The sequence below is a fragment of the Neoarius graeffei genome, chromosome 21 (assembly GCF_027579695.1).
Source record: "Neoarius graeffei isolate fNeoGra1 chromosome 21, fNeoGra1.pri, whole genome shotgun sequence".
Classification (NCBI taxonomy): Eukaryota; Metazoa; Chordata; class Actinopteri; order Siluriformes; family Ariidae; genus Neoarius; species Neoarius graeffei.
In genome coordinates this window covers 24,727,677-24,740,305 of record NC_083589.1, presented here as the reverse complement: position 1 = coordinate 24,740,305, position 12,629 = coordinate 24,727,677, and the positions used below count along the sequence as shown (strand labels likewise).

Below are 12,629 nucleotides of genomic sequence, written 5' to 3'. Positions count from 1 at the left end.
ATTGTAAATAAAAACGGAATGCAATGATGTGGACGTTTCAAAATTCCATATTTTGTTCAGAATAGAACATAGATGACATATCAAATGTTTAAACTGAGAAAATGTATCATTTAAAGAGAAAAATTAGGTGATTTTAAATTTCATGACAACAACACATCTCATAAAAGTTGGGACAAGACCATGTTTCCCACTGTGAGACATCCCCTTTTCTCTTTACAACAGTCTGTAAACATCTGGGGACTGAGGAGACAAGTTGCTCAAGTTTAGGGATAGGAATGTTAACCCATTCTTGTCTAATGTAGGATTCTAGTTGCTCAACTGTCTTGGGTCTTTTTTGTCGTATCTTCCATTTTATGATGCGCCAAATGTTTTCTATGGGTGAAAGATCTGGACTGCAGACTGGCCAGTTCAGTACCCGGACCCTTCTTCTACGCAGCCATGATGCTGTAATTGATGCAGTATGTGGTTTGGCATTGTCATGTTGGAAAATGCAAGGTCTTCCCTGAAAGAGACGTCATCTGGATGGGAGCATATGTTGCTCTAGAACCTGGATATACCTTTCAGCATTGATGGTGTCTTTCCAGATGTGTAAGCTCCCCATGCCACACGCATTAATGCAACCCCATACCATCAGAGATGCAGGCTTCTGAACTGAGCGCTGATAACAACTTGGGTCGTCCTTCTCCTCTTTAGTCCGAATGACACGGCGTCCCTGATTTCCATAAAGAACTTCAAATTTTGATTCGTCTGACCACAGAACAGTTTTCCACTTTGCCACAGTCCATTTTAAATGAGCCTTGGCCCAGAGAAGACGTCTGCGCTTCTGGATCATGTTTAGATACGGCTTCTTCTTTGAACTATAGAGTTTTAGCTGGCAACGGCGGATGGCACGGTGAATTGTGTTCACAGATAATGTTCTCTGGAAATATTCCTGAGCCCATTTTGTGATTTCCAATACAGAAGCATGCCTGTATGTGATGCAGTGCTGTCTAAGAGCCCAAAGATCATGGGCACCCAGTATGGTTTTCCGGCCTTGACCCTTACACACAGAGATTCTTCCAGATTCTCTGAATCTTTTGATGATATTATGCACTGTAGATGATGATATGTTCAAACTCTCTGCAATTTTACACTGTCGAACTCCTTTCTGATATTGCTCCACTATTTGTCGGTGCAGAATTAGGGGGATTGGTGTCCCTTTACCCATCTTTACTTCTGAGAGCCGCTGCCACTCCAAGATGCTCTTTTCATACCCAGTCATGTTAATGACCTATTGCCAATTGACCTAATGAGTTGCAATTTGGTCCTCCAGCTGTTCCTTTTTTGTACCTTTAACTTTTCCAGCCTCTTATTGCCCCTGTCCCAACTTTGAGATGTGTTGCCGTCATAAAATTTCAAATGAGCCAATATTTGGCATGAAATTTCAAAATGTCTCACTTTCGACATTTGATATGTTGTCTATGTTCTATTGTGAATACAATATCATTCATTCATTCATTCATTCATCTCTAGCCGCTTTATCCTTCTACAGGGTCGCAGGCAAGCTGGAGCCTATCCCAGCTGACTACGGGCGAAAGGCGGGGTACACCCTGGACAAGTCGCCAGGTCATCACAGGGCTGACACATAGACACAGACAACCATTCACACTCACATTCACACCTACGGTCAATTTAGAGTCACCAGTTAACCTAACCTGCATGTCTTTGGACTGTGGGGGAAACCGGAGCACCCGGAGGAAACCCACGCAGACACGGGGAGAACATGCAAACTCCACACAGAAGGGCCCTCGTCGGCCACGGGGCTCGAACCCAGGACCTTCTTGCTGTGAGGCGACAGCGCTAACCACTACACCACCGTGCCGCCGAATACAATATCAGTTTTTGAGATTTGCAAATTATTGCATTCCGTTTTTATTTACAATTTGTACTTTGTCCCGACTTTTTTGGAATCGGGGTTGTACATTGTAATTTCTTTTACACACAAGCTATTTGGCAAACTACTAGTACAGTGGTATGCAAAAGTTTGGGCACCCCTGGTCAAAATTGCTGTTGCTGTGAACAGTTAAGCAAGTTGAAGATGAAATGATCTCCAAAAGGCATGAAGTTAAAGATGACTCATTCCCGTTATATTTTAAGCAAAAACTATTTATTTTCATCTTTTACATTTTCAAAATGACAAAAAGGAAAAGGGCCCGAAGCAAAAGTTTAGGCACCCTGCATGGTGAGTACCCTTTGGTAAGTATCACAGCTTGTAAACACTTTTTGTAGCCAGCTAATAATCTTTCAGTTCTTACCTGGGGGATTTTCACACATTCATCCTTGCAAAAGGCTTCCAGTTCGACAAGTTTCCTGAGCTGTCTTGCATGCACTGTTCTTTTGAGATCTATCCACAGATTTTCAATGATGTTTAGGTCAGGGGACTGTGAGGGCCAGGGCAAAACCTTCAGCTTGTGCCTCTTGAGGTATTCCATTGTAGATTTTGAGGTGTGTTTTGGATCATCGTCTTATTGTAGGACCCATCCTCTTTTTAACTTCAACTTTTTTTTTTTTTTACAGATGGTGTGATGTTTGCTTCCAGAATTTGCTGGTATTTATTCGAATCCATGCTTCCCTCGACTAATGAAATGTGCCCTGTGCCACTGGCTGCAACACAACCCCAAAGCATGATCGATCCACATCCATGCTTCAGAGTTGGAGAGGTGTTCTTTTCCTGGAATTTGGCACCCTTTTTTCTCCAAACATGCCTTTGCACATTGTGGCCAAAAAGTTCTATTTTGATTTCATCAGTCCACAGGACTTGTTTCCAAAATGCATCGGGCTTATTTAGATGTTCATTTGCAAACTTCAGACGCTGAATTTTGTGGCTCGGATGCAGGAACGGTTTTCTTCTGATGACTCTCCCATGAAGGTCATATTTGTTTAGGTGTTGCTGCATAGTAGAACAGTGCACCACCACTCCAGGGTCTGCTAAATCTTTCTGAAGGTCTTTTGCAGTCAAACAGGGGGTTTTATTTGCCTTTCTAGCAGTGCAACGAGCAGTTCTTTCAGAAAGTTTTCTTCATCTTCCAGACCTCACCTTGATCTCCACTGTTTCTGTTAACTGCCATTTCTTAATAACATTACAATCTGAGGAAACGGCGACCTGAAAACATTTTGCTACGTTCTTGTAGCCTTCTCCTGCTTTGTGAGCATCAATTATTTTATCATTCAGAATGCGACGGAGTTGCTTAGAGGAGCTCATGGCTGTTGATTTTAGGGACAAGTTTGAGGAGTCAGAGAATTTATACAGCTTTGAAATCTGCATCATCTGACCTTTCCTAATGAAGAATTTGAACAAGCCACAGCTCAATAAGCTAATTAAGGTCTGGAACCTTGCTAAAAGTTACCTGAGAACTCAAATGTATTGGGGTGCCCAAACTTTCACATGGTGTTCCTTTTCTTTTCTTTTTTCACTCTCCAATTGTACAAAACAAAAATACACAAATCTTGCAGAAAATGCTGAAATGTGTTGTCTTTACCTTTATGCCTTTTGGTGATCAGTTCATCTTCTGCTCACTTAACTATTCACAGTAACAGACATTTTCAGTAAGGGTGCCCAAACTTTTGCATGCCACTGTACATGTAACTAGTTAAATAGTTAATAAATCACATTTGTTTAATAATGATTACATTTGTTTCCTTACATACGTAATTGTTTTGCTTAAAGAAAAGCCATTCTTACACTAAAATATCACGATACGTATCACGATGCGCTGATCGTGTATCGCGATACAAAAATTCTCGTGATACCCATCCCTAATTATAATAATTCGTGTGCCATCTTTACATTCAGGGGAAAAGAAACTATTAGTGCTGCGGCTTGCTGATGGACACTGTGGACTGATGAAAGGAAAGGATTTGAGCGTGATATTTACCACGTCTCTGTCTATTCGCACTGCAGTCATCTCTGGAGATTCATCCTGTTCCCCGTATGGCCTTTGGGTATCGTCTGAACCGAGCACACACACAGGAAGTGAATAAGTGACAGCCTGATAACTGAATTTCATCTCTAAAACATGCAAATGTGTTCTGAACTCACAGTCTTGATGATCACTGGAGTTTGACCAAGCAGCCACTCTGTTCATACCCACTTGACTGGCGGCTACTGGAGGAACAGGGGCGGGGCCACCGGGAGGAGGTGGAATAGTCCCATCGCTCTTACGGATCATTCTGGAGACACCGAGGCATACAGTTAGGTCCATAAATATTTGGACAGAGACAACATTTTTCTAATTTTGGTTCTGTACATTACCACAATGAATTTTGAACAAAACAATTCAGACGGAGTTGAAGTTCAGACTTTCAGCTTTAATTCAGTGGGTTGAACAAAATGATTGCATAAAAATGTGAGGAACTAAAGCATTTTTTAAACACAATCCCTTCATTTCAGGGGCTCAAAAGTAATTGGACAAATTAAATAATTGCAAATAAAATGTTCATTTCTAATACTTGGTTGAAAACCCTTTGTTGGCAATGACTGCCTGAAGTCTTGAACTCATGGACATCACCAGACGCTGCGTTTCCTCCTTTTTAATGCTCTGCCAGGCCTTTACTGCAGCAGTTTTCAGTTGCTGTTTGTTTGTGGGCGTTTCTGTCTGAAGTTTAGTCTTTAACAAGTGAAATGCATGCTCAATTGGGTTGAGATCAGGTGACTGACTTGGCCATTCAAGAATATTCCACTTCTTTGCTTTAATAAACTCCTGGGTTGCTTTGGCTTTATGTTTTGGGTCATTGTCCATCTGTATTATGAAACGCCGACCAATCAGTTTGGCTGGATTTGAGCACGCAGTATGTCTCTGAATACCTCAGAATTCATCCGGCTGCTTCTGTCCTGTGTCACATCATCAATAAACACTAGTGACCCAGTGCCACTGGCAGCCATGCATGCCCAAGCCATCACACTGCCTCCGCTGTGTTTTACAGATGATGTGGTATGCTTTGGATCATGAGCTGTACCACGCCTTCACCATACTTTTTTCTTTCCATCATTCTGGTTGAGGTTGATCTTGGTTTCATCTGTTCAAAGAATGTTCTTCCAGAACTGTGCTGGCTTTTTTAGATGTTTTTTAGCAAAGTCCAATCTAGCCTTTTTATTCTTGAGGCTTATGAGTGGCTTGCACCGTGCAGTGAACCCTCTGTATTTACTTTCATACAGTCTTCTCTTTATGGTAGATTTGGATATTAATACGCCTACCTCCTGGAGAGTGTTGTTCACTTGGTTGGCTGTTGTGAAGGGGTTTCTCTTCACCATGGAAATTATTCTGTGATCATCCACCACTGTTGTCTTCTGTGGGCGTCCAGGTCTTTTTGCATTGATGAGTTCACCAGTGCTTTCTTTCTTTCTCAGGATGTACCAAACTGTAGATTTTGCCACTCCTAATATTGTAGCAATTTCTCGGATGTTTTTTTTCTGTTTTCGCAGCTTAAGGATGGCTTGTTTCACCTGCATGGAGAGCTCCTTTGACCGGATGTTTTCTTCACAGCAAAATCTTCCAAATGCAAGCACCACACCTCAAATCAACTCCAGGCCTTTTATCTGCTTAATTGAGAATGACATAACGAAGGAATTGCCCACACCTGCCCATGAAATAGCCTTTGAGTCAATTGTCCAATTACTTTTGGTCCCTTTAAAAACAGGGTGGCACATGTTAAGGAGCTGAAACTCCTAAACCCTTCATCCAATTTTAATGTGGATACCTTCAAATGAAAGCTGAATGTCTGGACTTCATGGCCATGTCCATTATATAACTATAACTTGAATATGTTTCAGTAAAAGGGGAAAAAAACAAAATTTGTGTCAGTGTCCAAATATATATGGACCTAACTGTAGGTTCCATACTTAATGGACATTGTAACACCACACTGTACACGCATTATGCAATCAGAGAACAAACATTTCAGCACAACCACCAGTGCTTTCTGGACAAGCATCAAACTAAACTACATGAACCTCTGTTTTAGAGACATCATGAATTATTATACATACTATACAGGACACTTTTCCCATTGAATAAAAACGTGTTCTATTCTCTTCTAGCAGGTTTCATTCATTTGGTTTGATAGCATGCAATATTGTTAGCATATCGCTTATCCTATGCACGCATTACGTCACTCTACCCAATAGAGAATGAGTGTAGAATATGGTTCATGATACTGCATGGTTATCGAGACAACATGATGTCACACGTCGGAGCTGATGTGAATATCCAATGAGAAAACTTTTCTGCCGCGCATGTGCACAAGCATTTCTTTGTCTGCAGGAAAGAGAAGAGGCGAGGCTAATCCAGTACTTCTGCTAGGATTAGCTATTCTATAATTCAGCACTAAATAAATAAACTGAAATTAAAAGATGTGTTGAGCACTCAAAAGGCTACCAAAACTTCATTATACATTCTTCACACCTATTTACAAGAGAAAAACATACCAACAGACATCGAAAAACTGGAAAAGAGACATGTCGGAGGCGTAAAACTTCTGCGCTAGCGAGCAACGGTGACGATTTGTAAACAAACATGGCCACCAGGTTTGCTTCATTAAATATGGAAGATTTAGAGAGAATTTTGGTTGCCAGGTTGCTCCGTTGTGTGTCGCTGTTGATTTTAAAAGTAACTCAGTAAATTACAGAGGGAAACGAATACTTAAGTCTGAGTGAAAAATACTGTAGCGAGCTGCGTGGAAGAGGAGCCCGGAGACAGAAATCTTAGTTTCTGGGTCATTAGCCTGCGCTACTTGCTCCCAATAGCACTGGCTTTACCGCTTTATTAGCATTCGCTAACACTACTGATGAATGCTACACCGGCTGGAAGGTGACTTCACTGCTGCGCTGATGGTGCCGACTCGCAGTTAAACTCACGTTGGCCTTTGAGTATGCCGATATGAAGAAAGTGTTTATTATAATAATAATAATAATAATAATATCATCGGCTGGCTTTTTTCATGGTATATCAGATACAGTACACTTGTCTTCAACTCCTTCAGCATCATACTAACTGAATGGAATATATCTGATATACCATGAAAAAAAGCCAGCCAATATTATTTAAATTTAAAATGTGATCGAATTAAGGTGGTTGCATTTTAGCTTGCTGTAGAGAAAGCTCGTTAACACTGGAAATGCAAAAGTTTATGATTCATTCTGAGAATATAGCCATCTGGACGCTACAGATGCACCTTAAACTGACAGACATGTTGCATACAACACAGGAAAGGACAAAAGTAATGTGAAATCAGCCTTACTTGAGAACCTCCGGCCGCTTTTTAACCTTCCCACCCTTGTGATCATTGATGGCACTTTCAACATCGGCTTGGATCAAATTTGCCTGGAGGAAAGACGTCAAAAAAAATTAGAGCATAAAGATGACGGAACAGTTGTACGAGGGCGGGGAAAAATCCAAACGATAAGAACCCAAACCGGACTCTCTAAATCCTAAACAATAAGAAATATGTGGAAAGATTCACATGGAGAAAAACAAGGCTGTGTATATTTTTGGTATCTTTATGACCATCAGCCCAAAAGGTGTGATTATATCCAATCCAATCCAATTTGATTTAATCATCTCCACTCATATCATATTAGCATATGATTAGAATTCAGAAATAAAACGCTAAGTGAAATGAAAACCTTAAAAAGTTCTTATTTTGAAATTATTTACAGCAAATAGGTGTCACAGATGTGTATCATGTTTCGATATAAACTCCATTTTGTTCAGGACTCCAGCACTTTAAAACAAGCGCGCTCTGAGAGCACAATCTCCCCCGCTGGCAACTCGGCCATGACTCTGGTAAAAATGTGATTGAATTGAACGGAACTGCAATATGCGTATTACCGACATATAACTAAGAATCCTGTCAAGTTTCATGAAATTCCTCCAAAAATTGAGAGAGGAGTTGATTTCAGAAGGTGAGCACCCTTCCCACGACGGACGGACGGATATCGCCATGACATAATCCCCCTTCGGGCCTTTCGGCCAGCGGGGGATAAAAATTGTGAGGGAAGTTGATTTCAGAAAGCAAGCGCACCTTGATGAAATTGCCAAAGTACAAGTTTGTTAATAATCAAGCGCATAACTCTGGAAAATTTCCCAAAATTAAACGAAATTTCAATATGCGTATAACTGTCAGATAACAAAGCCTTTTGCCAAGTTTGGTGAAATTCCTCCACAAATTGTGAGAGTTGTTGATTTCAGAAGAACGTACACCCTCATGAAATCGTCAAAGTACAAGTTATTCCATCAAGGGTCAAAACTCTGGGAAAATTTTCACAAACAAAATTAAATCGCAATATGCGTATTACCGTCATATAACAAGGCCTTTTGCCAAGCTTCGAGAAACTCGTCCAAAAATTATGAGAGTTGATGATTTCGGAAGGCAAGCACATCTTCATGAAATCATCCAAGTACAGGGTTGTTAATCAAGGGCCGTAACTCTGGTAAAATGTGACCGAATTGAACGAAATTACAATATGCGTATTACCGACATATAACAAAGAATCCTGCCAAGTTTTGTGAAATTCCTCCAACAATTGTGAGAGGAGTTGATTTCAGAAGGTGAGCACCCTTCCCGGGACGGACGGATGGACATCGCCATGACATAATCCCTCTTCGGGCCTTTTTAAAATAGCGTAAAAATTAACATACAATTGATGATTAATAATGAAATTAATTATAATTATTGCATCTTGGGCAACGTAGAGGCTGAATGATAACAGACAGGTTGACAGATGATACCAGGCAAGAGGCCCCGGAGATGCGCGCAGATGATATGATATTGTGATCTGTAGTGAGAACCGGGAGCAAGTAGAAGAAAACTAAGGAGAGAGAAGGAGAATGTAAGTCAGTCGGAGCAAGACGGAAGACATGTGCGTGAATGAGGTTGAGGACAGTGGAATGGTACAGCTACAAGAAATAGAGATGGTCAAAGCAGAGGAGTTCAAATATCTGGGGTCAACTGTACAAAGTAACGACGAGTGTGGAAGAGAAGAGAAGTGAAGACGAGAGTGAAAGCAGGTTGGAATGGATGGATGGAGGAGAGGAAAGTGTCAGGAGTGATTTGTGACAGAAGGTTGCCAGCAAGAGTGAAAGGGAAAGTGTACAAGACAGCAGTAAGAGCAGCCATGTTGTACGGTTTGGAGATAAAAAGACAGGAGGCTGAACTGAACCTGCTGAGATTCTCACCGGGAGTGACAAAGTTGGACAGGATTAGAAATGAGAATATTAGAAGGACGGGACACGTAGGACGTCTCGGAGACCAAGCGAGACAGGCGAGATTGAGATGGTTTAGACCAGGGCTTTGAACCGGTTCAAGGAACGAAAACCGGGAACTTTTTATATTTCACATGGAACAGAAACGAAACCAGAAACTTTATTATTTTTTATGCTCCGGAACAGAAACGCTTATTAAAAATAATGGTAACCGGTTAATACCGGTTTTTATTTCGTTCCTCAAAGTTTCCGTAGCCTACAAATAAAAAAAAAGTCATTCTTCTCCTGCGCAAGTTTCTATGACCCGCTGGGGTTCACTTCCTGTGTGACGTTCGCTGACTGAATGGAGAGAGCGGGAAGGTGGACTGCTATCACGTCTCCATGTGATAATAAGTGAGTAATTGCATTACTGAGTGTCTGAGCAAAGAAGAGCCTGAACAATGCAACCTCCCTATTGGCTGTTTGTAAAAATGTATCAGTTGTTGCCCTTCCCACGGGAATCATCGCGGGCTCGAGAGACGAGACCTGACGAGTTAGTTCGTTGGTAGCAGAACAAAATGCCTGGACACAAATCGGGTTTTCAGAAAAGGAAAGAAAATAAACGGAGGGTCGAAAATACAAAAAAGGAGGCAGAAAATGCAAAATGAGTTTTAAGGTAGGACAAATGGTTAGTTTTCTGAGGCAGCCCGCCGTGGCTGCAGGCTTTCAGTTGCATCATTGAATGGTTACTTTTCTGAGGCAGCCCGCCGTGGCTGCCTGCAGGCTTATTTATTATAGCCCATTTAGTTAAAATAGTTGATATAAAATGTTTATAGTTATGTGATGGTTGTCCTGATTTAGACTGGTGTTTTTTTTTTTTTTGTGGGGGGGGATTGCGCGATGTTGCACCCGGGTCCAGATTAGGGCAGAACCGGCCCTGGCTACATTTCAGGTGTAGTTTGTTTTATGTATGTATGTACTTGCATAGATGTGTACTTGGTCTTCCAATATGGCGCCTAACAAAATCTCGCGGCGCGGTGACGTCATGCGGTAGCCCTCTATAGGGCCTGACTCGCCTTTGGTAACACACTAAACGAATTCTCTTTCATTTTTGGCACTTTTTCTGTTTGTGTAGATGGGAAGACGTACTGAGAATCCAAATCGCCAACATTTGAAATAATAATTGTTTTGAATTATTTCTTGTCTTATTTAATGAAGGTTGTAATAGAATTAGCCTACATTTGGCTTAAGCTGGATGAGACAGAGGCATAATTTTATAGCCATTTGTTAAACAGCTGACAGGGAACGTAATTAACCATTCTGGGAATGAAATTTTTTTGTTCTGACCGGTTCGGGAACATCTATTTAATGGTGGAACCCAAAACCGGAAACGTTAAAATTCCGTTTCTGTTCGGAACGAACCAATAGGAAAAAAATTCTGGTTCAAAGCCCTGGTTTAGACACGTACTGTACAGAGGAGAGATCCAGGGTATATTGGGAAAACAACACTGGAGATGGAGTTGCCAGGTAGAAGGAAATGAACGAGGAAGACCGACGATGAGATTTCTGGATGTGGTGAAGGAGGACATGAGGACGGTTGGTGCAACAGGAAAAGATACAGAGGACAGGATTAGACGGAGGAACATCATCCGCTGAGGTGACCCCTAACGCTAACAGCCGAAAGATGATGATGATGATTTTGGGTAAAGCTGCCTACAGTATTTACAGTGAGGAGTTGTGAGAAATAGGACAGGACTTTTAATGCTGTACTAGAAGTCAGGAAAATACATCATAGCGCACACATCTTTAATCAACGTCGGCTCAAAAACCCCACTGTGTCATCGGATATTAAATGTCACACCCTTTAGGGCGGAGATATAGTTGCTTTTTAACCACATGTTCATGTAGACGACCTGCTGCGTCATGAACGTAATCGTTCACACGCACGTGCTTATGGTGGCTTCCACTAGAGGGCACACCAGAGAACTCGGACCGCAGAACAGATCAGTGCCGCGTTTCCCAAAGGCATCACAGCACAAAGATCATCGTTAAATGGTAGAGCGAGCAGCACAATGAACACTCTCTCTCCTAGTTAAGATGCTCTTAGCGTTAAGAGGGTTTTGGAAACCCGCCACTGCATGATGTAAACTTCCCCTACTGTTGCATCTTGCAAACGCGTATCGGTATTTATTCTATCCACATTCGCTGGATATGAACAATCGCGTGCTCTGATTGGCTACTCTACTACTAGGCTATCAGCTCTTATACCGTAAGTAGAGAAAAACAAAATGGCGGAGCGTGTTGCTGAACCAACCGAGGACGAAATAAAAACTCTACATGAAAACAACCCCCCCCCAAAAAAAAGGCAACAAAATATCAAATAAAAATATTTGATGGTAAGAATGCATTTTTTTTTTCAAGAATCATTATCATCGCATTTTTCCACAAACTGCTCCTGTCATTTCGCCGGTTTGTTTACATTTTAAGCGGAAATGATTTTGTCGGACGTTTTGTATAAAAGTTTTTATTCCGCAAATTTGCAAAAACTAAAAATGCTCCGTTTCTCAAAAATCCTGTGAATGTGGAGAGAATAAAACAGTTATTCCACTCAATCTAATCGTACACGGCTTATAGCTACGTGCCTCGTCGGCTATCGGCTCATGTACGACTCGATTTCATGGAATAATTGTTAATTGTAGCTCGTCTGCCCTAACATGTCGTTCCATCCACAGTAGAGCGGCGCTTTAATTTATGCCCACGAACATTATGTGAAAAAACCCTGAACTGATGTAAACCATCAAATCACAATCCCACTGGCACAGAAACAGCCATAATCTCTTTCCAGGTGTGTGTGTGTGTTGGGGGAGTGTTTACCCACGCTTTAATAGATCCATTTCCTACATCACTCATCAGTCTTCAGGGTGTGTCGTGAAAATTCACTCCAATAAACCTGATAATAAATGAACGCTTTGGAAGAAGGTTGTCTGCTGCTCACCTTGATGTCATCACACTGGAAGAGGTGCAGGTCTGGTTTGCCCTGTCCAGACTCCTTACACACCAGCGCCAGGATGGAGTCGTAGTTGCAGGAGTTCATGATGGCCTGGCAATGCTGCACCGTGCCCAGAGGGAAGTGCTCCAGCTCGTTCTTAACACAAACCACCAAGACAACACAGTTATCTCACGCTCGGTACCAAGAAACGAGAAACCGTCTCCCCATCCTGACCTCCCTCTACCGTCTTCCAGTTAAAGACACTGAATTTAAGGTTTTATTCACTTTTTAAAAGCTCTGCATGGTTCAGCACCAAGCTCTTGGTCCCCTTTCCACTTCCAGAATCTTCTGATCATCTAATCAGCGGCTTCTCACCATTCCACGCTCTCAGAGGAATGCTCTCCTCTGAAGAGTCTTTTCTG

The 12,629-nt window shown here is 41.7% G+C and overlaps 1 protein-coding gene across 9 annotated transcripts in view; it reads right to left on the bottom strand.

The window, feature by feature from the left end:
* eps8a (epidermal growth factor receptor pathway substrate 8a) overlaps nt 1-12,629 on the bottom strand; it is a 192,395-nt gene that overhangs the window by 35,270 nt on the left and 144,496 nt on the right. For all 9 annotated transcript variants that reach the window (XM_060902865.1, XM_060902872.1, XM_060902870.1 and 6 more), the window contains 4 exons: nt 12,214-12,363; nt 7,276-7,358; nt 4,079-4,209; nt 3,915-3,988 (listed from right to left, as the gene is read on the bottom strand). In XM_060902865.1, coding sequence (XP_060758848.1) covers nt 3,915-3,988; nt 4,079-4,209; nt 7,276-7,358; nt 12,214-12,363 — 438 coding nt within the window. The remainder of the gene's footprint in view (nt 1-3,914; nt 3,989-4,078; nt 4,210-7,275; nt 7,359-12,213; nt 12,364-12,629) is intronic.